General features: G+C 40.3%; 2 protein-coding genes across 3 annotated transcripts in view; both read left to right on the forward strand.

Annotated features, from left to right (window-relative positions):
• The window catches only part of spag16 (sperm associated antigen 16), a 459,738-nt gene extending 441,917 nt beyond the window's left edge, over positions 1-17,821 (forward strand). The window contains exon 16 of the mRNA XM_031892910.1: positions 17,549-17,821. Coding sequence (XP_031748770.1) covers positions 17,549-17,724 — 176 coding nt within the window. The 3' untranslated portion in view covers positions 17,725-17,821. The remainder of the gene's footprint in view (positions 1-17,548) is intronic.
• Positions 17,822-17,884: 63 nt separating this feature from the next.
• vwc2l (von Willebrand factor C domain containing protein 2 like) overlaps positions 17,885-23,723 on the forward strand; it is a 90,770-nt gene continuing 84,931 nt past the window's right edge. For both annotated transcript variants that reach the window (XM_018097632.2, XM_002932017.5), the window contains exon 1: positions 17,885-19,814. The gene's annotated coding sequence lies outside the window, so the exon portion shown is untranslated. The remainder of the gene's footprint in view (positions 19,815-23,723) is intronic.

The following is a 23,723-nucleotide window of genomic DNA, read 5'->3' on the forward strand; positions in this document are numbered from 1 at the left end:
AATGAAAGAACGCTCAGTCCCCTTTAAGGGCTGAATATCACATGTCCTGTTGCCCTTATAGCTGCTTTTAATTTACAACTACCAGGACTAGCAACAACCAGAAAGGTTGAAACCTGCAGGTTGGACATCCCCTGTGTATATACTTAAATTACCTAACCATTCTTACAGCATATAAAATGTCCTTTTGTACTTTTTAAAATTTCCTAAAGTGGCCCCCACTGGACCGTAAATGCGCAGCCTCCCTTAAATACATTACTGATACTACTTTCCATTCTTTTTTACTAATTGTTTTTGCTGATTATTAAAAAAAAAAATGAAGGTCTGGGGCTGAGAGATCAGGAGGTATTTTATTTACACAAAAAAGTATATGATTTTAGAATAATCCATTATAGCACTTAGCTATGGAATATAAACAGTGCAGAGTATTGCCCTATACTGAAAGAGAGATGTTTATACTAAGGGGGAGATTTATTAAGACACGAACGCTCCAAGCATATTTTTTGACAATTTTTTCACACTTGCGTGACTTTTTCGTACACTTGCGTGAAAAATTCGCGCAAGGTTCTGCCGCTGTTTACAATCGTTTGGTACAAAAATTTGGTGACTTTCGGATTGCCAATACGATATTATCGTGACTAATATGATTTTTTCGTAAGCATTTTTGTGATACTTGCGATCTTCAGAAATGATCGTATCCAATCCGAATTTTTCCCATTCGGGATTCAAACTGGTGTTTTAATGAATCGGCCCCTAAGTATGCACCAAATGCACAATTTTGTAAAATCCTTAGCTGAATCAGAACCTAGGGTAAGGAAGAGTTAAAAAGAACTTTTTCACAAATTCTTTGTTCATGTGACCAAAAGTCATGCGATTTTAAGGGTTTGCATTTGGTTTAGGCATTTTGGTCAATCAGTGCATCCTGAGAGCACAGGATGGGAAGACGACAGTTAGGAAAGTACAGCTATGTTAGTGCACAACCTGATAGGGCCCCACAGAAGAGCAGGTGACTGGGCACCTTTAAGAACACCGTGTTCCGTTGCTGTTCTCCTCTCTTCTTTTTCCAGCTTTCAATGTCTTGACAGAATCCAGTACAGATATGTATATCCAGTACAGGAACCGTATTACAGTACATATAAATTCATTTATATGGCTAGGAACAGAACATAATCAGGCAGCCACTTTAAAATCAATATGGAAAAACAGAAGGTGAATAACTGGCATGTGAATGTGTTTACTAGGGATCATAATCATACTGAAAGCACAGGAGCTGTGTGTTACCAATGGAGTGAGGCATCTAAAGAACCAGAGTTTAGTGTGTCAGTGCTTACATACCGGGAACCAATTTGCAGCACAATCTTCTCATAAACAATATTATATAGTGTCACACGCTGGCTGCAAATATATATGGATTTTTTACATCTCCCAGGGCTGTGCCATCATCATTATGCAGAATGTTATCCTATAGGTTGAACCACTACTTACATCATTGCATGAGATTGTGCAGAAATATCTGAATAAAATAAATATATAGAGAGATCATCAGTATCACGCCATTTTTCCATTTGAAATGAATGATGTGTACTGTAGCAGGCTGTTATGTTTGCTCCATCTGTGTATGTATAGGATTCCATTTCCCTATGTGATGGGCTCATAATGAGAAATGGATGAGGGGACAGGGCTTCCTTGTTTGTTCCTTTTAAAGGAAACACCCATAAAACATATACTTTAAACCTTCACTACTATAAAAAACTAAATGCCAGTCTGCTTTATTTTTCATTAACAAAATAGATGTTGCAAGAACATAACTGCTTCCTTGTCATATTGGATAGAATTAGAGCAACAAATCTCACAAGACTTACAGTAAGATCCTGGAACGTTCACATAAAAACGTATTTACAGAACAGTATAAATACCTACGTGAAGGCTCCCAAATTGTGGGCTGACACCCTGGTGGCCCAGTCTGAAGGCCAGTTAGAGGCAGATCTGGGGAGAAAGTATATTTCTCTCCTACATACAGACCAGCTTGAAGGTCACTTAGAGCAAGATTTGTGATGAACATATATTTCACATATTGTTAACCTTATTGGAGCTATGGGGAACCCTAGTGAAACGTTGGGCCTTAAAGGGGGTGCTTGAATTAAATAAGCATAGCCATATTTGGCTATAAATACAACCAGTTATTTTGGGATTGAGTAACCAAGGTGGAGCTGACCATGTCTGTTACCTGCAGGCTAAACTAACCCTCTCCTATATTAAAATATTGTTTTCTTGTTAGGGAAACAATTGGCTGGTTATAGCAAGCTACCATGCAATATGTAATGTTGGCCTGATACTGGTGGCTTTATTATTACTGTTATATAAGAATAAACACGCGGCTATTTGCAATCACTCTTACATTGTCGGCTTGGCTCAGGACTGTACCCATTTATCACCCTTCTGGAGCAACAGTGAAATTTACGGGGGGCACGCAGAGGAAGCTGGATTAGATCTGCTAAAGCAGTCTTTGAAGGAGGAAGAATAAATAGCCTTTCAAGTACATTATCTCACGGCTGCCGCTCATAAATTTCTACTAATCATAAAAACAATCACTGCTGGCTGAGCCTAAGCAGAGCTTGTGGGATAAGGGCAATGATGTGGAGTTTTGAGAAAATCTGAGGGGTCATTTACAACTGCACAGTGTGAAAATGTAATTTCAGGCACAGTTTGCCTTGTTTTTGACCCACAGTGCAGTGTTTTCCCCAAATGCAATGGTCGCTCCAAAGGGACATGATTTAATTTGGGTTTTGGGAGAAATAGGGGGCGTGCATGCAATTCACTTGGCATTAGTCTGGGGTGCCCGATTATGCAAACTGGGAACCTTGGTGCTACCACTTGAAGTCGTTCTGGTGAGCAGATATAGAATCAATATTATAATATATACAGAGTTGGGGTCACCTCACATAGCATTGGTGTTATCACTAAGTACCCACACTGAATTGATCGTTCTTTTTTACCACATTGATTTGCACTATATTTTTTCTATTTTTTCTATGTTTATTTCATGCGCTTCTATCAACGCCATTGCACATATTTGGGCCAGGGTTGCTGTAATTCCAGGGATCCCCAGCATTAAAGGAGAAGGAAAGTCATTTTGGCATTTTACTGCCAATAGATTTGCCACATTAGTGCCACCTAGAACACTATAAGTAAAGAGCCCTAGAAGCTTTCTCCGTTTACAGCTGCCATTGTAAATAACTTCTCCTGCTCTAGCTGCTATAGCTGAAATCACACATTCCTAAGGGTGGGGGAGGGAGTTCTTAGCATTGTTATGGGAGGGGGGAGTAGGAGAGAGGAGAGAGCTGCACAGACTCTGGCCACAGGAATAAAGGATGTTTCTGAGAGAGGAAGTCAGACACCCAAACAACATGTTTACAAAAATAGATACAAGACAGCCTCTGTTTCTTTTGATAGAGGACTCAGTGCAGCATTTCTGTGAGTTCTGGCTGTATTTACATAGACCTTTTTGATAAAGCTTACTTAGTTTTTACCTTTCCTTCTCCTTTAATATGATTTGTGCAACATTTGTCAGAGAGGCGAGATGGGGGCAAGTTCATGCGTTATGCATAGAGATGAGCGAATCTATTGGTAGAAAATTTGTGGGAAAAGTTGTGAATGCATTGTAGGCAATTTGTTTTGCAGCAACTCTTACCATGCAAAATACATTGGCATCTATGGGCATTTTTTTTGCCAACTTATTTTTAGCAGCAACTGTTTCCACAGCAAATTTTTCTATGCAGAACACATTGGAGTCTATGGGCATTTTTTTCCAACAACGTTGTTGCAGTGAACATTTTTGTGGGTTCAAAATGCAGAATTTCACCACAAATCCATACTTTGAAAACATTTCACTCACTAGTCATTTTCTTTAGTGTATTGTGGGTGCGGGACCCAGTCTGGATGCTGCACAGATATAGAGCTGTTTCAAACACCAAGATACGAGACCTAAGTGTATGAAACAGCTCTATATCTTTGCAATAATCCGACTGGCATGTTTTTTATATCACAAATCCCTGATCAATCTTCTTGCTATGACAAGCTCCCCTTTCCCATCCATGGGTGACGCCAATATCATAGCGCATCGTACAGTTTTCTCGATGACTGTGGACATCAAGGAGAAACTAATGGCCTTTCACTGAGCAGAGCTGACCTGCTGTGCAACTTAGAACGCTGAATAACCAAGTGACAAATTGCAAGGCGCCCTCTAAATACATGAGTCATTCTGCGTCATATGTAAATGCTGTCTCTTATAGTGAGTCAGTCATACAGAGCTAATGTATAGGGTATGGAAGGAACCTGAGCTGAGGGGAGCTGCTAATGTCTCTATTCCCAATATATAAAACAATCATACACACAGCATACACATTTTTTTCAGTTTCTTATTGGTTCAGGGATGTACCTTTCCAAATGTTATGTTATGATATGTTATTATTCTCTGCATATGCTACAGGGCAGCAATTTGGAGAAGATTTAAGAGAGAGTTAAAGGTTATTCTCACAGGCCATTGATGTGTGCAGTGTGGGACGGTATTATCAGCCTTGGGGGCTGCAATCACATCGGAGCTGATATTTGCACAGACATAACTACATCTGCCAGCACTATATGTGCTCATTAAATCCTGTGTGCTCTTAAATAACACTATTTCTATCAAGCAGGTTCTGCCTATACAGTATAAATTAGAATTATGTCACCTTCTCAGGTGCTTCAACTTGTACGTAAAAAATCAGCATGATGTAACAGCTACAAGTATGTTACGTGTAAATGGATATTTTAGACCTGAACATTTCCCCATGTATCTGTAATAATAGGGTTGCTACCTTGCTTTGGGTATAGAAACCCTGGGTTAGCGTAGAAATAACTATCTTTCCCAAAAGCTTGCCTTTTTGTACTTGCTTCTGCTTTGCTGCTAGATGTTCCATGTGCCCAGTCCAAAATAAGGTTTGACTAGAGCACTTGACATGCAGTATATGTTGCTTCCAGGGTCATGTTAAAAGGTACAACTCATTGCTTACAAACAAATTAGATTCCTTCTTGGATAATCATGCCCAAGTTGCAGTGTATGTTTTTCTTACTGCATTTGTGTGCAAATGGCTTCGCTTCCACAGCACAGAGCCAATAATTGCATTAGCGTCCATTCACCTATGGCTATGAATAGAAGCCACTAAAGGAACCTTAGATTTCTGCCATGCCCTGGGTTGTAGGAATTCCAGGATTCCCTTGCTTCCATGTATGCAAGTCCATGCAATGAATTGGCGCATTGGTGCTTGCATGACAGTTGCTAAGACACATATATGGGCATAGGTACCTTGTAAATAGCATCAATGCATGCTCAATTTTGTGTCAGTTTTAGTGTTTTGAATCTGTGCTTGGTTTAGTAACTGAACCTCACAGAGATACCCAACATGCTGTTTCTGTATAGATCCCCTTCCTTTTCATGAAATCTGAGCTCATTCCATCCCTTGTGGTTTTACAGTCTTTAGCTGTAAAGGATCTCCTTCCAACTCCATACCATTTAAATCCAAGGAACATCTACAGAACATACTAGAGCTAGTTTTTCATCTTGCACTTGGTCTGCTCTTAACATATGGGGGAAGTGGGCCCAGAAAACCAGCCACAAAAGGTTGCATTGAATGGTGGCAGGAAGTATAATGTTCTAGCTGTTTCAAAATCCATGATTACAGGAAGGATGATATCATTCTACTTTTAAACTTTAAACTTTTTCTAATTATTGTATGAAAAGTAGAAACATACTGTAACTTGAAGAGGAGGCAAAAGAGAAATCATTTTTTTCATGGTTACTGAAGAGTACAATATACATAAAGTGGACATGTACACGTCCATATAACAATGGAAAATGGCTCAGAATGTTCTTTTTTAATTTAGAATTATTTAATACTGCAAATATCATGAATGTATAACAGAAGTGCCCCCTGCTGTTTTAGCCTGGCCGTTGCTGGACAGAAGAACAAATGCTTAAGTTGCTGATACAGGAAGGGTCTTCTGATGCTTCTCTGCCCAGTTCTACTGCATGATATGAATGGAACAAAGAAGCATCAGGAGACACCTCCTGATATGAATAATTAAAGTAAATTGCAAAAGTGTTTAGAAAGGAATGCTAAATGCCAAATAATTGTAAGGCATATTTCCCCTTCAACACGTTTTTCTATATAGGAATAAAATCTATATTTATGACTCATTTGTGATCACAAAAACCAGGAATATTCTAAGTTTGTACCATATAATAAACCTTGTTCAGAGTGTTGCTTATTATTTAGCAAAATTATTATTTATAGTTGATAATAGAATTGGTGTGTTTATCATCAGAAATACTTGCAATAGTAGCTAAATAGTTGCTGTAGCTGACAAAAAGGTGTAAATCCATCAACCATATAAAGTGCCCCTTACATACTGGCTCTGTGATATATACCTTTCATACATTCCAGTTCCTGCCATGTTACCTATTTAATCAAGGGAAACACAATGACAACCTGGATCAATTTTCATTGAAATGGGTAGAAAAAAATCTATTCTGTTTAGGGTTGCACTCGCGACATTTCCTGTATTCTAGAGGCCCGGCCAATAAGAGTGGTATCACTCCAACTTGTGTGCACCCTGTGAACGTGGGTGCTCTCCATAAGGACTCTGATGCTCAACTGAGCACCCAGTGCTGGATTTTGCTGAAGAATACTTTATTTTCATATCTGCCCAGTACAGGTAAACATTCTATTTTAGCTAAAAATGATGTGAACGTATTTGCCAAAAGATAGCGAGCTCAATACATTCTGCCCAACATGTATCCCATATCGGAAAAAGTAAATTTCAGTAAATGCATTAAAGTCAATGGCCATTTTTCACCAGACATCTTTCAAGTGCCTAATGCATGGGGTTTCTTGCATTTTTTGCACGTCAAATGCATTGGAGTTGATACACCATTTACTTCATGCTAAATTCATTAAAGCCAATTAGTGTTTTTCCTTACACCAAATGCATTAGAGTCAATGCTTTTTTTCTTAATGCCAAATTCATTAAAGTCAGTGGGTTTTTACTTCTGTTCTTCTCTTGCACCAAATGCATTGGAGTCAATGAACATTTTCCCAGAGTGAAATAGCTGTTTTTTTTTCCTGGTGAAAATGTCCGCCACCCGTGAATGTCGCAATGTATCTGGCAAATATTGTGCTTATTGTTATATTTTCTTTCATTATGCAGTCATTAGATGCCCTTAAATCTAACCTCTGGCCATAAATATTAATATTACAGTCAGTAAGGGGCCCTTAAATACCTAGAAATCAAGTTGTATAGGGTTATGCAATAATTAACACTAAGTTAACCTAGGTGCAGTAACCTATAGCAACCAATCAGAAGGTAGCATTTATTGGTCACTAATTTTTAAAGCAAACATCGCAGTGGGCGCTACAGGTTACTGCTCCCGGGCAAACATAGTGCCTTTAGTTACATAAGGGAGTTGGAATCTTCAGTGTAATGCAAGGTACACTGCAATAAACTTGTCCGGCCTATGAAGTTGCATAGTTACAGGATTCCACAAAACCAACTTTATCCTTTATATGTACCTGTTCTTGCAATGTTCTCAATATACCCAAAGTTATTTTAGAATATAAGCTTGTCGTTGTCTTTTCTATTAGTTCTATTAATATGTCAGAACCTCTGTTCCCCCAGACTTCAAGAAGACTGATTAATTCCTCCTCTGAGGCAGAAGCCTTCACATCAATAATTATAGTCCCTCGTAAATAAACCTTTCAGTGCTGTTTGCATAATAAATCATCCCAAATTATTACATTTCCCTTTTTTTAATGCACATATATTAGTAGAGCTGTATATGAATATGTTGGTTGGGGGATTACTTTCACTGTTAAAGCCTATAAGGATCTTTCATTATGTCTCTCTGCCACTATTTAAAACTTGACTTCACCCTACTGTACTTATACCTTCTAGGCCACTAGTTTAGCCACATTGTTTGCCCAGTAGCCAAGAAAGGTCAGGGCCCATAGGTTTTCCAGAGAACGTGATAGATTCCTGTGATTAGTGCGCTGTGTTGGGCAGTGGATTAGGGAAACAATTAACTACTGGCTCACAGATAATACATGATTCCCAGCAGATGTAGTAAGGAGTAGAATCCAGGTATACTAGGTGGTAACTGCGATATTAATTACAATATAAAAAAAACAGATATCACCTTAATACATGAGTCAGAGGGATACAACCAATACAGCCACACAGCCAAAAGCAAGGGAAAGTCACAGACACAGAAGGAAAGATACACACTTTGTAGTACACTGTATTATCAAAAAAATAGCCCATAGCCTTGCAGGTCCCTGCCTGGCACAAAAGGTGGGCTTTGGTTTTTTCTGTGGTTTATGATACACAATTTACTTATTGATATCTTTTTCAATGTGCATCTGTGCTTCTGTAACTGAGATAGGACAACAGCCATCAAAAGACTTTGGAGTTTGATGGTTTAAAGACATTTTTTGCTTGGTCTGAGTCTCCAGAAATATTTGTTTTACTTCCCACTGTGTGTTTCTGTAATGCAACTATCCGACCACTATTCTTATAAATCCCCTATAGAGCTTCAAATCACACTGCACAGCAATCTTCCTATTTTATAAAGCAGGAGGCCTTGACAGAATGATTCATTTTATGGGTCATCAAAAAAGTAGCACAGCTGACAAGGTAAAGTAAAATCCATAGAAGGGGAGTTTGGGAACACAGGGGTTTTAACCATGACAAAGTGAAGGGCAATTGGCTAGGATTGCTCCTGCGACATTTATGACAATGTTTAACCAGGGATTGTAAAATCTACAAATGTGAAATTCAGGAACCAGAGTTCTAGGCTCTGTAGAGTCTATGGGTCAGAGTCTAGTAAAGTGGTTCCATTAAAAATAGACCTGGCCAAGGTAAAGAGGTTAATGGGGGTTACAAACAGCTGCTGGCTACTGCATGGTGCAATGTAATAAAAAGTAAAAAGTTTGCCTGGTGTAATACATTATAGTAACCAGTCAGATATTTGTTTTTAAACAGCTAGCCAACTAATGCGACATGCTAAATGGCTGGTACAGGTTTAAAGTTCAATCTCTGCAACGTTTATCCACTAACTAGTTGCAACTGATATTTATATATGTATTGAAGTTTTTTGGGTTGATTGAATTTTGTCAGTCAATAACCACAAAACTGCCTTTTAAGGTTAAATGTCCTGAGCCCCTATGGTCTATACTGTTCCTGGGTGGGAATAAGACTGTGGAGGAATAGTATTAGGGGCCTGTATTACTGCAACCTAAAGCCCTTGAGATGTTGCTGAACTCCAGCTCCTAGAACCCTTAGGTAACATGTTTGGCCTATATAACAGAGTGGGTCTGGAAAACCCCTTTCATGCAGTACATGCAATTGAAGGAATCACTGGAACTAAGGGTCCTTGGAAATGTCTTGAAGCCTTGGGGCAATATGCGGCCCTGTAAAAGAATTTCCACTGTATACAATATCTGTTTTTAATATCTATTTTTTTGTGTAACCAGGAATTGAATATAATCTGCCCTGCAGCCTTGTGATTAATCAGATTATCGGGCCGCTACATGGAAAAAGTTTGACAGCACAATAATTACAAACACTTAAACCCTGGATGCACAGGCCTTTGCCTGCTCGGGTTGTGTGTCACAGTGTGCCGAGTGCTGACCTTTCCCTGTGACAGGGAAACACATTACACGTGTAGGCCAGGTTTAATTAACATCCTTACCAGTAACATGTGGCCTGCCTCGCCATTCTTCTCCCTCTCCTTCATAACGGGCACAATGAGCGCCGGCTGCAAACGCTGGGCAGCATTCTTTCTTCTGCAACTAATGAAGCCATTCAAACTTGCTCTCTTTTATTGATTTCCCACATTATTACATTTCCCTTAAAGACTTTTTTTTCATTTAAAAATGGAAAGTTTGTAGACCAGAAACGATTTGATATCTGCTCCGACCACACAGACATAAAAGTTTACAATGCAGATCTCAGCTGGTTAACTAGAGAAATCGTAAGGTGTTCTATTCATGGCGACGGGATGCTAAGGGAAGCGCATTAGAACTTGATGTGTCTGTGTCTTCTCTATGTCACAAAAACTCATGGAAAGGACAGTGTTGGAGAGAGCCTATTACTTGCTTTTAATTAAGCATGGTAAATTCTATGCGGCATAGCCAGTCAAAGAGGAGACAATGACACCTGCTTGAACCCCCCTCCACCCACTTGAACTCCCCCCTCCTCAGTTAACATTACACTTCTCGATCCAGCCCCCCCCCTTACTTGCTCAAGTAGACCTTTAAGTCAGCACTGTCTGTCTAAGGCTGTAGCCCCATCACTATTACTGTGCACCCTTGGCATGTTCCTACTAGCAGCAGGGTGCCAGAATGTAGATAGATCCTCCCTAACTGAATCAGAGAGTCATATGTTTTTATTACTACTTTTATTAATTGCTATTCAAGCCTTTTGTTAATGTACAGAAGAGGAGAGTTACATTTATAAGCAACAGTTGCTATCTAGAGGTTACATTTTCGTTTGGTTCCCTAGGAAACCTGCTTGATTGGCATCTTTCCTGAGATGTTACAAGTAAAAGACACACAAGGACTTGTTTACTAACACAGTTGGAATGTGCAACAACAGACACCATGCTTTTTTTTTTTACCACAGTGCAATGATATTTCCCAGAATTCCAGGGTTATTGCAGGTACCCACTCCTTTGCTTCGCAAATCAGTTGCAAATCATTTGGGTGCAGAGGTGCAGTATGCATAGGGAGCACTGGGGTTGCCTACATGCCTAACCATGCCTTTAATGAATATATTGTTGCCAAATGCAGGTAGAGCTGTATTCATAGGAATATTGCAGGCCCTTTAGGGCAGGGGTACACAGGGAGATTAGTCACCCAGCGGCAAATCTTCGTTGTCATGGGTGACTAATCTCCCCGCAATGCCATCCCACCGGCTAGAATGTAAATCGCTGGTGGGATGGCATACGTGCGCTGCAATGTCCCGCAGTCGCCCGAAGTTGTCTTGAGAGGAATATAAACTTAAGCAGTACATTTCAAAACAATGACAATTTTACCGAACCAACTGAAATACTACATTAATTGTAAACCATAAGAAATATTGTTTATTTGAAGCGATTTTGCCTTCCTTTGAATATTTGTAACAATTTTCTGCTTAGAACTCATTGTACAGAATAAAATCCTGTTTGATGAATGCATGTATTATCTGTCCTCCTGAAATGTTTGATCTTCTCTTTCTCTCTCTTTCTCTGTCGCTTCCTTGACTAAAGGAAAGGGACAAAGAGAGAAAGTATTGCTATTCCCCTTTACATCATCTGTTGTATTAAAGCAAAAGGACACAAAATTTACAGGAGCGTAACCATACAGGGAACAACAGCGACAGGACCCAGGCTGCAATCATCTCTCTCTGATTAATACTCCCTTCTGCACACTAACATTAGCTCTGTTGCTATATATTGTCTGGTGAGCTTCCAAACACTATTAAGCCACAGGAACAATGAATAGTCATTGGCAAGGTCTCACTGTTTACTGCATTTGGAAATAATATGTGTTCTGTAATATCAGCGGGCCGGGCATAGCCCAACATTCTCCCTTCATCTAGTCCATGTAAAGTAGGAAGATTTCCCCCAAAAACTACAGTACTTTGTCTCCTGCTATGGCTGAATATATACATTTACAGATGCGGAAAAACACCATGAGATGCTTGAAGCTAAAGCGGAAATCTTCTAAACTGGACTCCCAGAATAGTTTAATGATGTCAAGGCAACTAAACCGTGACATCATCATCAATAGAAGGGAGATCCAAAATCTTGGGCTGTGAAGAAGGGGGCAAGCAAAAGAGCAGGGGTACACCAAAACTATTCTTAGTATCCAGTTGAACCAAGTCGCAACCCTTACATTTACACACATAGATTATTATACATTAAATTTGAATATATGAGTAAGGATGTAAATACAGGTCAATATTAGTCCAAATCTTTAGAGGTGATTTCCATATTTGACCAAACCCCAGAATTGTGCAGTTGGTGCATACTCACAAGAAGTCAAGGTGGCAGGGGATAATTTACCCTTGTACCCAACAGATATTAAAATCTCTTCTACCAGGGCAGAAAATTGCAATTGCCCCTTGATGGAGACAAATAAAAACACACTGCAGATATCTCATTTTTAATTAATTTCTAAAGAACATGTACAGCTTATATATAGGAGATAAAGTGATGTTTATTTCATCCTGTGTTTTGCTTCACGTTTTTGTACAATAAAAGGTAACCTCAGTGCACTGTAGAATTGCTGTGGTTTAAGAGCTTGCTTATAGCAACAGGGAAAGATTCTGTTCATGTAATTGTTATAATGATTGGCTTAGGGACTGGCAAGCAGATTAGTCCTTATCACATTCCTTGGCCGGTCAATAGCACTCACATTTAAGAAGGCTCCAGCCTCACGTAGTGTGCTCTGCGCTATTTGAATAATGAATGAAACACATTGTCTCTCATCTGCTCAAGGGAATTTGGTTCCATGTCTTGTGTGTATTGTTAAACATGCTGTAAAACAAGGGTATGTGCAACATCATTTCTTGTTAGGGACTGATCTCTAGCCATTAACATTGAGCAGTAGTGCTGTACGATGCAGAGTGAAGATCAAGCTTATTAATGCATTGTATCATTTTATTAGTTCCGTCTTGGCAGAATATGCCTGGTGATGGAATGATAAATGGCTAATTGGAATATTAAAGGGAGATTCAGCTCCAAGGATTGCTGCAAAGAAAAGATACTGCATTAGGAAAGTGTCCGATAGGATTGGGTACATTATACTTCATTTCTAGTAAGCAAAAATGAAATCATGATGCAGATATAAAGGAGCTTTCATGAGAACCTTAACTGCTGGGTTTAGACACAAGCACTAACAAGCAGTGCAGGCAACTGACACATTACTCCGCAGAGCAAGGATCAGAAACCTCTGGCTTTTCAGCTGTACCTGAATTAACTACCAGAATCACCCATTAGCTCTTTGTTGCATTGAGGTAATAGAAGCCTTAGTTCAGCAACAGCAGAAAAGATGCTGATTTGAGACAGCCTTATTCTAACAAACTCAGCCATTTATGTGATGGCAAAGTAATAGATCCATGAAAAAATCTAATGTTTTGCTTAAAATGAGAGTAATGTTAATGTATCACATAACAATGAGCCAGTAGAGTGGATTCCTCTTGCATTTGCAACTAGGTTGTAAATGCCTACTTTGGAGGGCTAGTAGCACAAAGTTTAAGTCTAAGGGCTCTGGCACATGGGGAGATTAGTCGCCCGCGACAAAACTCCCTGTTCGCGGGCGACTAATCTCCCCGAGTTGCCTACCCCTGCCATCCCACCGGCGAACATGTAAGTCGCCGGTGGGATGGCAGACGCGGCGGCGCGATTTCAGGAAATCGCCGAAAAAGACTCGTTTACATTTACATTTCCCTTTAAAGAGATACAACACTTTATCCCCATGTAGATTTCTTAAATAGTGATGACCAAATATTTTTCGCCAGACATGGATTCGCAGCAAATTTGCACATTTTGCAATTGATGTATTGTTTCACAAAAACTTCTGTGAAAATTCGCCATGAAAAAATTCCCTGTGTGGAAATTTTTTTGCGGCAAATTGGGCACGGTTGTGTCAAAAAAAGGCACGGTTGCATCAAATTGGGCGCGGTTGTGTCAAAATTTGTGCGCGGTCACTGCAAAATTGTGTGGGGGACAAAAAAAAGACAGGACTGACAAAAAAATTGTGCGCTAAATGCGTTCCGTGAATTTTTGTGAATTTTCTTTTTTTAGCTCATCACTATTCTTAGATGAAAATTTTGATCAAGTGTTTCCATAATTCACTCCATCTCCTCACAAAAGCCCTTCTGTATAAGAAGGGCTGGGCAGCAACAAAAGGTAGGGGTGATGCTCATACTAGCAAAGTGGCCAATGGAAAAGCCCTTCCCCCACAAAATAAGAAAAAAGGCAGGAGAAGTGAGCATGCACAACTCCCCTTAGTTTAATCAGCACAGATAGAATATAAATGTCACTTGCACTAAGCATTTATGAACTCCATACTTTACTCTTCTAATCCCATCATACATTGCAATATCAAGTAGTAAAGCATGCTGGGAGCTGTAGTCAGCAACACCAGAGGAGTAGTCTTGAATCAGTATTGCTCAGTAACACCGTCCCCCAACTCTCCAGGGCCAGCAGCCCCATTAAAATGCTAAACAAACCTACAGTGTGAATCCCACCTGCTCTGTGCGAGCCCGGCTCCATGTTCTTTGCAAGTGAAGCTGGAAGCTTTAAACGCAGTTTAAAAAAAAAAAAAAAGCAAATTATTTGTCCCCCTTAAAATGAGCCTTTTATGTTTGGAGGAATTCCCAGCTCTGCCTTCTGCACATAGGTGCTTGTATTGTTCATACTCCACTAGACATTGTATTATTTCATAAGCAACCTCATTAGTGAATGGGAGTCATTTTGCTTAACTGAAAATATTTTGCTAAAGGCAAAAAGTGGGAAGGCAAAATTACATTTTTATTAGGGCTCATTTACAGCCACAAGTGCAGCAAGCAAAGTGCAATGGAAGGCAATCATCATGTTTTCTTTCCACAATTCAGTCCCAGAATTCCAGTGTTATTGCAGATGCAAATGACCAATTCTCTTGGCACAAAAATGGATGCAACTGTGTGTGTGTGTGCTCTGTTGCAAATTTGGTGCAATTGCGCTATACTGCCTGGCCTCATTTCTGTTCTGTGTGCAAGTGACGTTTGCCCTATTCTTTCAGTGCAACTGAAATGCAGCAATTGACGTAGGACTCTGAGAGAACCCTGGATCTAATGCCTGGCCCAGAGGTGGCAGTAGCGCCACTGTTTCCCTGTATCAATAGGCACAACAGCTCTTGATCCAGAACTAAAGGCAGGAAGGACTAAGCACGACTATAGGGGGAGCAAGGAGTGTGTTTTGATGCAATTATTTTTAATTAGTGATGAGCAAATTTTTTCACCAGGCATGGATTCGCAGGGAATTTGCGCATTTCGCCATTGGCGAATTGTTTAGTGAAACTTCTGAGAAAATTTGCCACAGAAAAATTCATTGTGCATCAAAAAGTTGCGGTCACGTCAAATTGGGCACGGTTGTGTAAAAAAGCATGCAACAAAAAAGATGCATGCAACCAAAAAGTTGTGCGACAAGCGCATTTCGCAAGTTTTTCACCATTTATGGCGAGGCAACACTGGACAGATTCACTGATCACTATTTGTCATGAAAGTTTTTTCTTTCGTGCAACTGACTGCTACTAAAGTGCAACTTGCCTACTGTGCTTGCGGATACAGTAAGTGCTATGGTGTGTTTAGCTCTGCAGTGGCTCATACATTGCCCTACCTTGTTAGAAAAGCTTCTTGTCACTATAGTACAACTGGTCTACTTGGGAAAAAAAGACAAAACAGACCACATAGTGGAATTCTAGCACAGATGTTCTAAAACTATCATCAAGGGAAAAACAGCTCATTTCGCCACATAACTGTATTGGGCAAAAAAGTTTGCTAATCCCTAATCCTCAATTACAGCCTGAGTAAATACTAGAATTCTTTGTAGGCTGCAGCTAATTTTAGCTGTATAAATGCCAAGGTTCATAAATTGTTCTTAAGACAAGGCAATTGATCTTTTTGATTTTCTGTTCAGTACAGATAAGAGAATCCAGCAGTACTGGGTTAGTAAGTTTTTCCATTGCTAAGGTGCTAGAATGGTGATCTGAGAGACTAGGCCACTACACATAAGGTATGAGGTGCGCATCCCAGAGTAAAGCACACAAAGGGTTAAACCTCATGTATCTTTGATACATTCTTCTATCCCTCCACTGTGTGTTTTCCCAGATAACTCAAACAAAACAATCCTGACATCGACATGGTCTGATGGACTTGAAGGACAATTGACTGAGAATTGAGATTGAAAAGCGCAATTCTGATAAAGCTGCAAACTAAAAGCACATGGAACAACCCTCTTGATGTACGTTCTCAAATAAGATCAGATTGGATTTCTATTAGCTTTTCCCCCTTAATCTTCGCTGACTATCCAGTCAGGGGGGACTTTGCGTGTTTTTATGAGGTCACCGCTGCAGAACTGATTGAAACCAAGATATGAGTCAGTAGGGCATTGTTGGGTTATTCCATCGGAAAATGTTGAGTTTTTTTATTTTATTAATCAGGAATACTAACATATTCTTAGCAGGTTCTTTGTGCACAACCATGAAATGTTGGTGTTTATAATGCTGCACTGGAAGGCAGATGATCAAAATGCTGCACAACTATTGGATCCATCAAGTTTAGGGCCATTTTTGTCTTTTCCATCACCTGGACGTTTGCTATATGGGCTGCTCTTACATGCTCTCTTCCTGTTTGGCTGCTTCCCCTGAGAATTCAGAAACTGCCAAAACCTTGCAGGAGCCCCATTATGTTTTCTGGCCACTTGGGGCACTTTAAGTACAACCAGCATTAAAATACCTTAGAAATGAACTGCTGGAACAGATACAGTGAATCAGTGAATGCTGCCATTTTTACTCTCTCTATTCCCTCTCTATTCCCTCTCTATTCAGAGTCCTTGGAACCTATTCTTTCTCTATTCAGAGTCCTTGGGATCTGAGGTTTATTGAATATGGCTTTCTGTAATCTGTAATTAGTTTTCTAAAAATAATGTAGGGTTTAAATAAACCCAATATGATTGTTTTTACACCATTATGAATTCTTGCTGTTTATTTACAATCAAGTGCAAGCTATTATGTTTGTTTAATTATTACAGAGAACAATGGAAATCATCTTTAGAAATTAGAATTATATCCTTAAAATTGAGTCTGGGAGATGGACTTCCATTATTCAGAGCTGTATGGATAACAGATCCCATACATACATATACTGTATATCATATAGGTGTTTATGTGGCACAGACATAACTAGTAGCCCCCATTAGTCCAGTCTATAACTTAAAAAAAAAAGATAGGACTTATGAAAAATATGTATCTTGTACTAAATAATCTGGATATGTTTTGTCTTTACTGGTAACATTTAACCCTTAATAATGAAGCACAAACTCATTTACTATCATGAAGTCAATCTGAAGGGGTTAACATATATCAAACCATTGCTTTAAAACCAAATTTGATCATTTATAACTACCTCAATTGCTAATTATTTAGAATGGGTTAAAGAATGGGTTAAACGTAGTAGTTGAGCCCTAAAGTATTTTTGCTTCCAAGGGTTAATTGCACCAAACAGGTAAAAGCTGTCCTTGGCTAGGATTTATGAGTTTATTTGCTGGCTTGGACAAGGCATCTTATTTAAATTGATTTACCACGATTGCATTGAAGTTATTTCCAATAAAAGCATTAATTCAGTGCACATCATCAGCGGAGCAATCATTATTCCCAGCAGCAGCAGCAGCCTCAGCACGAAGCTCACCTCTCCGCTCTCCTTCTCTCCGCAGGTCAGTCGGTTTCCCTCGCTAGCAATGACGGCTCAGTCAAGCTGTTGGCTCTTCCATCCGGGCAGCTGGAGAGCTTGGACGGACATGAGGATGACGTTCAGTGTGTAATATTCAGCCACAATGGGGATTACTTGATCTCTGGGGGCTCCGACGGTACAGTCCGAATCTGGTCCTGAAGAAGACCCGTATGAAGTAGTTTGCGCCCAGAAAGCAACAAAATTAATTTCATGGAACGAATATTTCTTGAGCCTGAATAAATATTTTGCAGTTGGAGTGGCCTGTGCTTTATTTTAATATATGTATCCATTACAGCAATTAAGTGCAGCATTCTCTGACACCTTTCCATGCTTTACTACACGTTGTATTGCAATTGCCGCACCTTAACGCTATCATAACGCGAGTGATGCTTTTAGCAATGATATCACAGATTGGAGGATGATTATGGATGAACTAAGTCTGGAAACTGGGCGTTCCTATGGTATCAAAGAGGAATTCTCAGCATCTTCTCCTTAGTCCCCAGAGGTATACTAAGCCCTTAAACAGTATTTAAACCATATCAGTAAAGTGCCGGCGGCTTCAGTAAATACTCTGACCTTGGAATAGCATAATAATAAACGCTGGGTAATGAATTCTCCACGGCCTTTCGTGTAGCCAAAATGCAGGCTCTGGCTCTAAGGGCTTTTCATATTCAAGGGCAAATGTTTCTGTCGGTATACCCACTTGCAGAGCAAAGCACTAAAATAATACATTTACATTGGTGACTAAAATGGCAATAGGGGTCAATGGCTCATGAACTATTAATAGATCATTGAAAAAAACTGCACAAATAATTTTATGTACTACCTGAATTTAGAGCAGGGCTCTAAAATGTCGGTTCTATACATCAGTGTGTATAAGTTCCGGACCTATTTACTATGGCCTGTTTAAACTGACGCTATAAACAAGTGAGTGTTGTAAATAAGGTCTAACTTGGGACACTCAAGCTGCTGTTCAATTCAAAATCCCAGCATCCCCAGCGACCTTTATCTACTAGTGGATGATGCCAGCAGTAGTTGAGTGGATACTAGTTAAGCACCGTCACTATTATAGCCAACGTTACACAAATAGTTAACTGAGGGGAAGGGGGAAGAGTCTGCCCCAGCCCACGTTAGGAGATCCTGTTCTTCATTCCATCAGCAGTCTCCCCTAAACGCCTCTCTTTTGCTGGGGGCTGGAGCAGTGCTGCGTCCTGCCGTGCAGTGGAGGGAACGTTGCGCTGCTGCTGTAGTTGTGAGTCGCTGTTGCAGGGGCGCTGTGTGCCATTGTGCTGTGCGACTCTCCCTGGGAACAGCTCGGAGCCGCTGTCCGTGGTGCTGAACGCAGTTGGTGCCGCGTCTCGATGGGCAGCGCTCAGTGCGACTGAGATCAGTTCTTTGCGGAGCTCCGAGGCGCTGTCTGTGGTGCTGAACAGCCTGTGGCATAAGGCGCATTGCTGCTGTCCGTGGTGCGGAATAGAGAGCACTATGTCCGTGGTGCTACAGGCAAGCGCTGTGTAGATGAACAGCATTGATGTGTCCAAGGAGCATCAGATCTCCTCTTGCTGGTGAAGCTAGTTCGGAACTAACCATTCTGGGGAGTTATTTGCCCCTTCTTATTATCATCTCCATGTGGTGCTGAACTGACTATGGTTCTGAAGCAAAATGTTGGTTCTATTTATTGTCTTTCCACACTGCAGGGTGATCGCCCGCCGTGTCCTGAGATGTAAAAAGTTATGAATTTGCCTTCCTTTCTTTCCTCTGGCTACTTTTGTGACTGCAGCCTCCCACTGAAGCAACATATTGCCATGGTACGGAGGGTGTTCCAGACTGGGCATAGGCTGAGCTTCATGCTGTTGCTGTTTGTGCTGCTGAAACCATAATATACACATGCACATACACACACACCGCCTCCTCAGCTGCCACTGACAGAGGGGAACCCAAGCACACTGGATATATTGCAGTTGGGACTCCAGTGCAACTACCAGAAGGTCACAATGAGCTGTGGATTAATCTCAGTGTGTTTGGGGGTTATTGCTGCATATCAGTAAACCAATCTGTGCAGAGTTAGGAAACCTGGTGGCAATACGGTATCCTTACCAAAGCTCCTGTGCCATGGATGGGAAACTGAAAGGACGCTCTTTTAATTCGTCCTAAAATGGGCCCTTCTGACACCTAGGATGGGATAAATATGGACTGTGTTCTACTGGCACAAGGTTGTCCTGCTAATCTTCAGGATTAACCCCTTTGAGGTAAGGGAAGTGCTAATGTTTGCAATCAGTCATTGCACCTCTCAATGTAACAACCTGCCTGCTGGAGTAATTATATCTGTACCTCCACATCATCAAAATGCTTTTGTATCCATTTACAGCTGGTTATATACATATTCACAGAATTAAAATCAGTCTTTAACTTACCAAGACCCAACACACAGGTTATCTATTTCTCCAACATCCCAGTTCCATACCCCAGATTGTAAGCTCTTGTGAACAGGGCCCTCATTACTTCTCCAGCTATTTCACTACAAGCCCCCATACATCTGATCTTGTACATATTCACTCTAAAGAAGGTTGTAATATATACGTTACTTTGGCAGCAGCTATAATGCATGCTGGTTGTATGCTTCCCGTGCCGGTTTCTATGAATAATAAAGTATAGGTAACCTGTAGCATTCTTAGGGAGGATTATAGAAGCTGATTCAAATGATAAGGAATTTCCAGGGCTCCCAGGCACACAGCTTTCATTTCAATACCCTGTAAAATGCAGAGGCACCTTACAAATCACTTAACAAAATTGCTTAATGCCAAACATGCCGCTGTAATATCTACAGTCTCCTCTCTGTGAAGGCAACAAGAAAACTGCAGTGTCAGTGTAGCATTCATTTTAGCCAGCCATGCGGCTGTTGCTCTCAGTTTTACACCTTATCTATAAGCCTGGCTCAGGGAAGATTTAAAACTGTTCCTATTTTTCCTGACCTGTCCATCTATTAAAAGGTTGATTTTCATTTGCAACCAGACTGAGCCATTCACACCCAGTATTTACAGTTCTATGCAGCATGCCAGAATGTGTGTTTGTGAGGCAGGGAGCATGGGGTGGGGGATCAGTTTGTTGCAGCAACCATTAACCCTTTGGAAACTTGTAATAAAGCTGTTTGTAATTGTGTCATTCATCATACAAGCTGTATATTTATATACAAGCAGGATGTGGGCTTTGTTGCACTATTTTAAGTTGACTCTGCCTTTTACTCTTTTAAACACAGTCCTTATGGGTTTTGCATTGAGCCACTGCAATACTTATGTGGAACAGTGGATTTACCAGAGGGGACTCTCTCTGCATTCAGTGATACAACACCCTAAACAGTTACACTTGAGCCAATGTGAAACTTTTCTACTTCTATTTTCTACTTAAAAAAAAAATAAAAATCTAGAATCATTCTAAACTCTGTAATACTCTGGGTCGGATAGTTAGGTCTTATTAAGTCACTTAGTCTTGCACCATGTGACACCATGAGGATGAATCTCATTAAGTGCAAGCTTAGTAAATAGGCCCCACTTATTTGTTTGTAAAAAAAAAAAAAACAATTTTGTGGCACACTCATCATTGCTATTTAATATCTGAATACATGCCTTGGATATCAGTGGAAAAATCATGTTGCCCCATTGCTGTGTTCTGCTGTATTTGCACTTCTCATTGATTATGCAACATGCCCTTCAGCTATTACATGCACATTAGAGATAGGGCCATTTAATTAGCAGTTATTATAAACTATAGCTTAGGGTTCCACCCAGCTGTTCATCCAGATATGCTGAGTTATAGCAATCACCACCTGGAGTGTTGTAAAATATCTCTTAATAATTATTGGTCACATTTAAAAATGTTAGCATAACACCTACCCCTTTATTCAGGCATCTCACGTTGTTGGAATCCCCTTACTTTGTTCATTGACAAGTTTGTAGGCTACACAATTCACAGGACACTTTTTTCTTTCTTCACACAAACCCCTTAATTGTTAAACTATATTTCCCATTGATATGGTACATTGATGACAGAATTAGAAGCATTAAAAACTAGAAAAGCATACAAATCACACAGATGTGACTGTAAATCTTTTCATCTTTACTAAATTTTAGTAAAATTTCTCCTCTTCCATTATCCCTGTTTCCTTTATCCCCTCTTTAGTTCTACTTACTCCCTCTACAGCTCTGATACATAATGACTTTACATGCCAGTGGGCTTGCTGTGCAGCCAACATTTTGCCATAACTTGAAATAATAAACTAATGCAGCAGGCACAGGTCCCTGACAACATGTTGTGTAGAAGGTAGACGTTTGGCCCTGAGGAACCTGCATGATCAGTGAAACGTTTAGGTATGCACAGGTGGACTGTACATTGTGGGTAGTCCCATTTGTTAGTTGCAAGACCACTCCTGCGAAGAGATAGACACAAGATTTTGGGCAGTGACCTGTGGATATCATCATGATTCCCTTTGTGCATGTTAGTGGCTCTAAGCAATAATGCCTGATCCACTGTATGGCTCTTCGAAGAGAGAAGATAGTGTTAGCGCTTCCCCAGCCAGGAAAGAAAAGTGAGTCTATTCCAACTAGCAGTAGAAGGATTCTGCAAGATTTTAAACCCAACTACGGGTATGGGATCCCTTATCTGGAAACCCGATATCCAGAAAGCTCCAAATTACGGAAAGCCCGTCTCCCATAGACTCCATTTTAATCAAATAATTCAGAATTTTAAAACTGTTTTCCTTTTTCTCTGTAGTAATAAAACAGTACCTTGTAATTGATCCCAACTAAGATATAGATAATCATTAATGGATACAAAACAATCCTATTGGGTTTAATTAACATTTTATTGATTTTTTAGTAGACTTAAGGTATGGAGATCCAAATTATGGAAAGACCCCTTATCCAGAATACCCTTGGTCCTGAGCATTCTGGATAATGGGTCCTATACCTGTATAACAATTCTGAGTGGATTTAACTCCATGTACTTTCTCTAGAGAAAGCTGTGTGCACAGAGCAGAATGAGGCCTTATTCAATATGAAATATAACCACACAGACAGCTGGGGATGTGTGCTTTGCTTTAGGCTTCTCATTCCCTGCTGAGCAGTAAAATGGGAGGCTGAATTTATGGAGTACTAGCTTGAGTTTATGGTGGGATTTCTCATAATAGGCTAAAGTGATTAACGATGAGACTTGTTAACTGCATGGGCCTTCACTGAACAGAGCAGGTATTTGTTTGTCTGGAGTGTCTCAGTATAACATGGAAATCAGCACTCAATACACACTTCTAAATCTCCTCTCTTCTTAATTAATTAATATTTTATGATTTAACCTGGCACCTTACTCTAATTAGGCACCTTGTCCTCATCTAAACAGAAGCAACTTCAGCCGCAGCTAAAAATGCTGCTTGGCTTAAAACTTTACTTGCGGGAAAACACAGACCTCAATTCAGCCCCTACTCTGGTATCAGCCTTTCCCTGTGCCTACACCCAGTGCCAGTGCATCAGCGTGGGTGCAGGCACATGGAGCGGATTTCCCAGGCTGACACAATGGCTCCAGGGGCAGGCACAGGGAAAGACTAATGCTAGCGTAGGGGCTGTTTCTCAGCCTGCAGGCAAATAAACACAAATGGCAAAATCCACTCCATGTGCCTGTGCCCAGCCAGACTCAATGGCTCTGGGTACAGGCACAGGGAAAGGCTGATGCCAGTGTTGGGGATGATTCTGCAGGCCAATAATCATTACTGTGGGGCATTAGCCTTAAGTCTCTTAGAGAGCTACTGTTGCAATTCGCTACATTAGTTGTACACATTTCTCAGCCACAAGACAATCTGAGCTTATAAGACACAGAAGAGGGAAGGATACAAAAAAAGTCAAGCTTGTGCCCCAAATGAGCACTGTTCACCCCTAAGTGTCCTTGTGCTTTTGTCAGGGTCATAATAGATACATTCTGTTTGCAAAAATGTTCAGCGCCTACATTTTAATATTTTTAGAGTCACCAATTGCAGTACTTATCAACAGCTTTATGGATTTTGAGGTAAGTACATGCCAGCTTTGCACACTGCTTGGGAGTCATGTCCACCCATTTATCCAGGCAAATTTTCTCCATCTTATTACGATTAGCCATCAAGTTCCACCCTTTCAAAT

This window comes from Xenopus tropicalis, chromosome 9, assembly GCF_000004195.4.
Source record: "Xenopus tropicalis strain Nigerian chromosome 9, UCB_Xtro_10.0, whole genome shotgun sequence".
NCBI lineage: Eukaryota > Metazoa > Chordata > Amphibia > Anura > Pipidae > Xenopus > Xenopus tropicalis.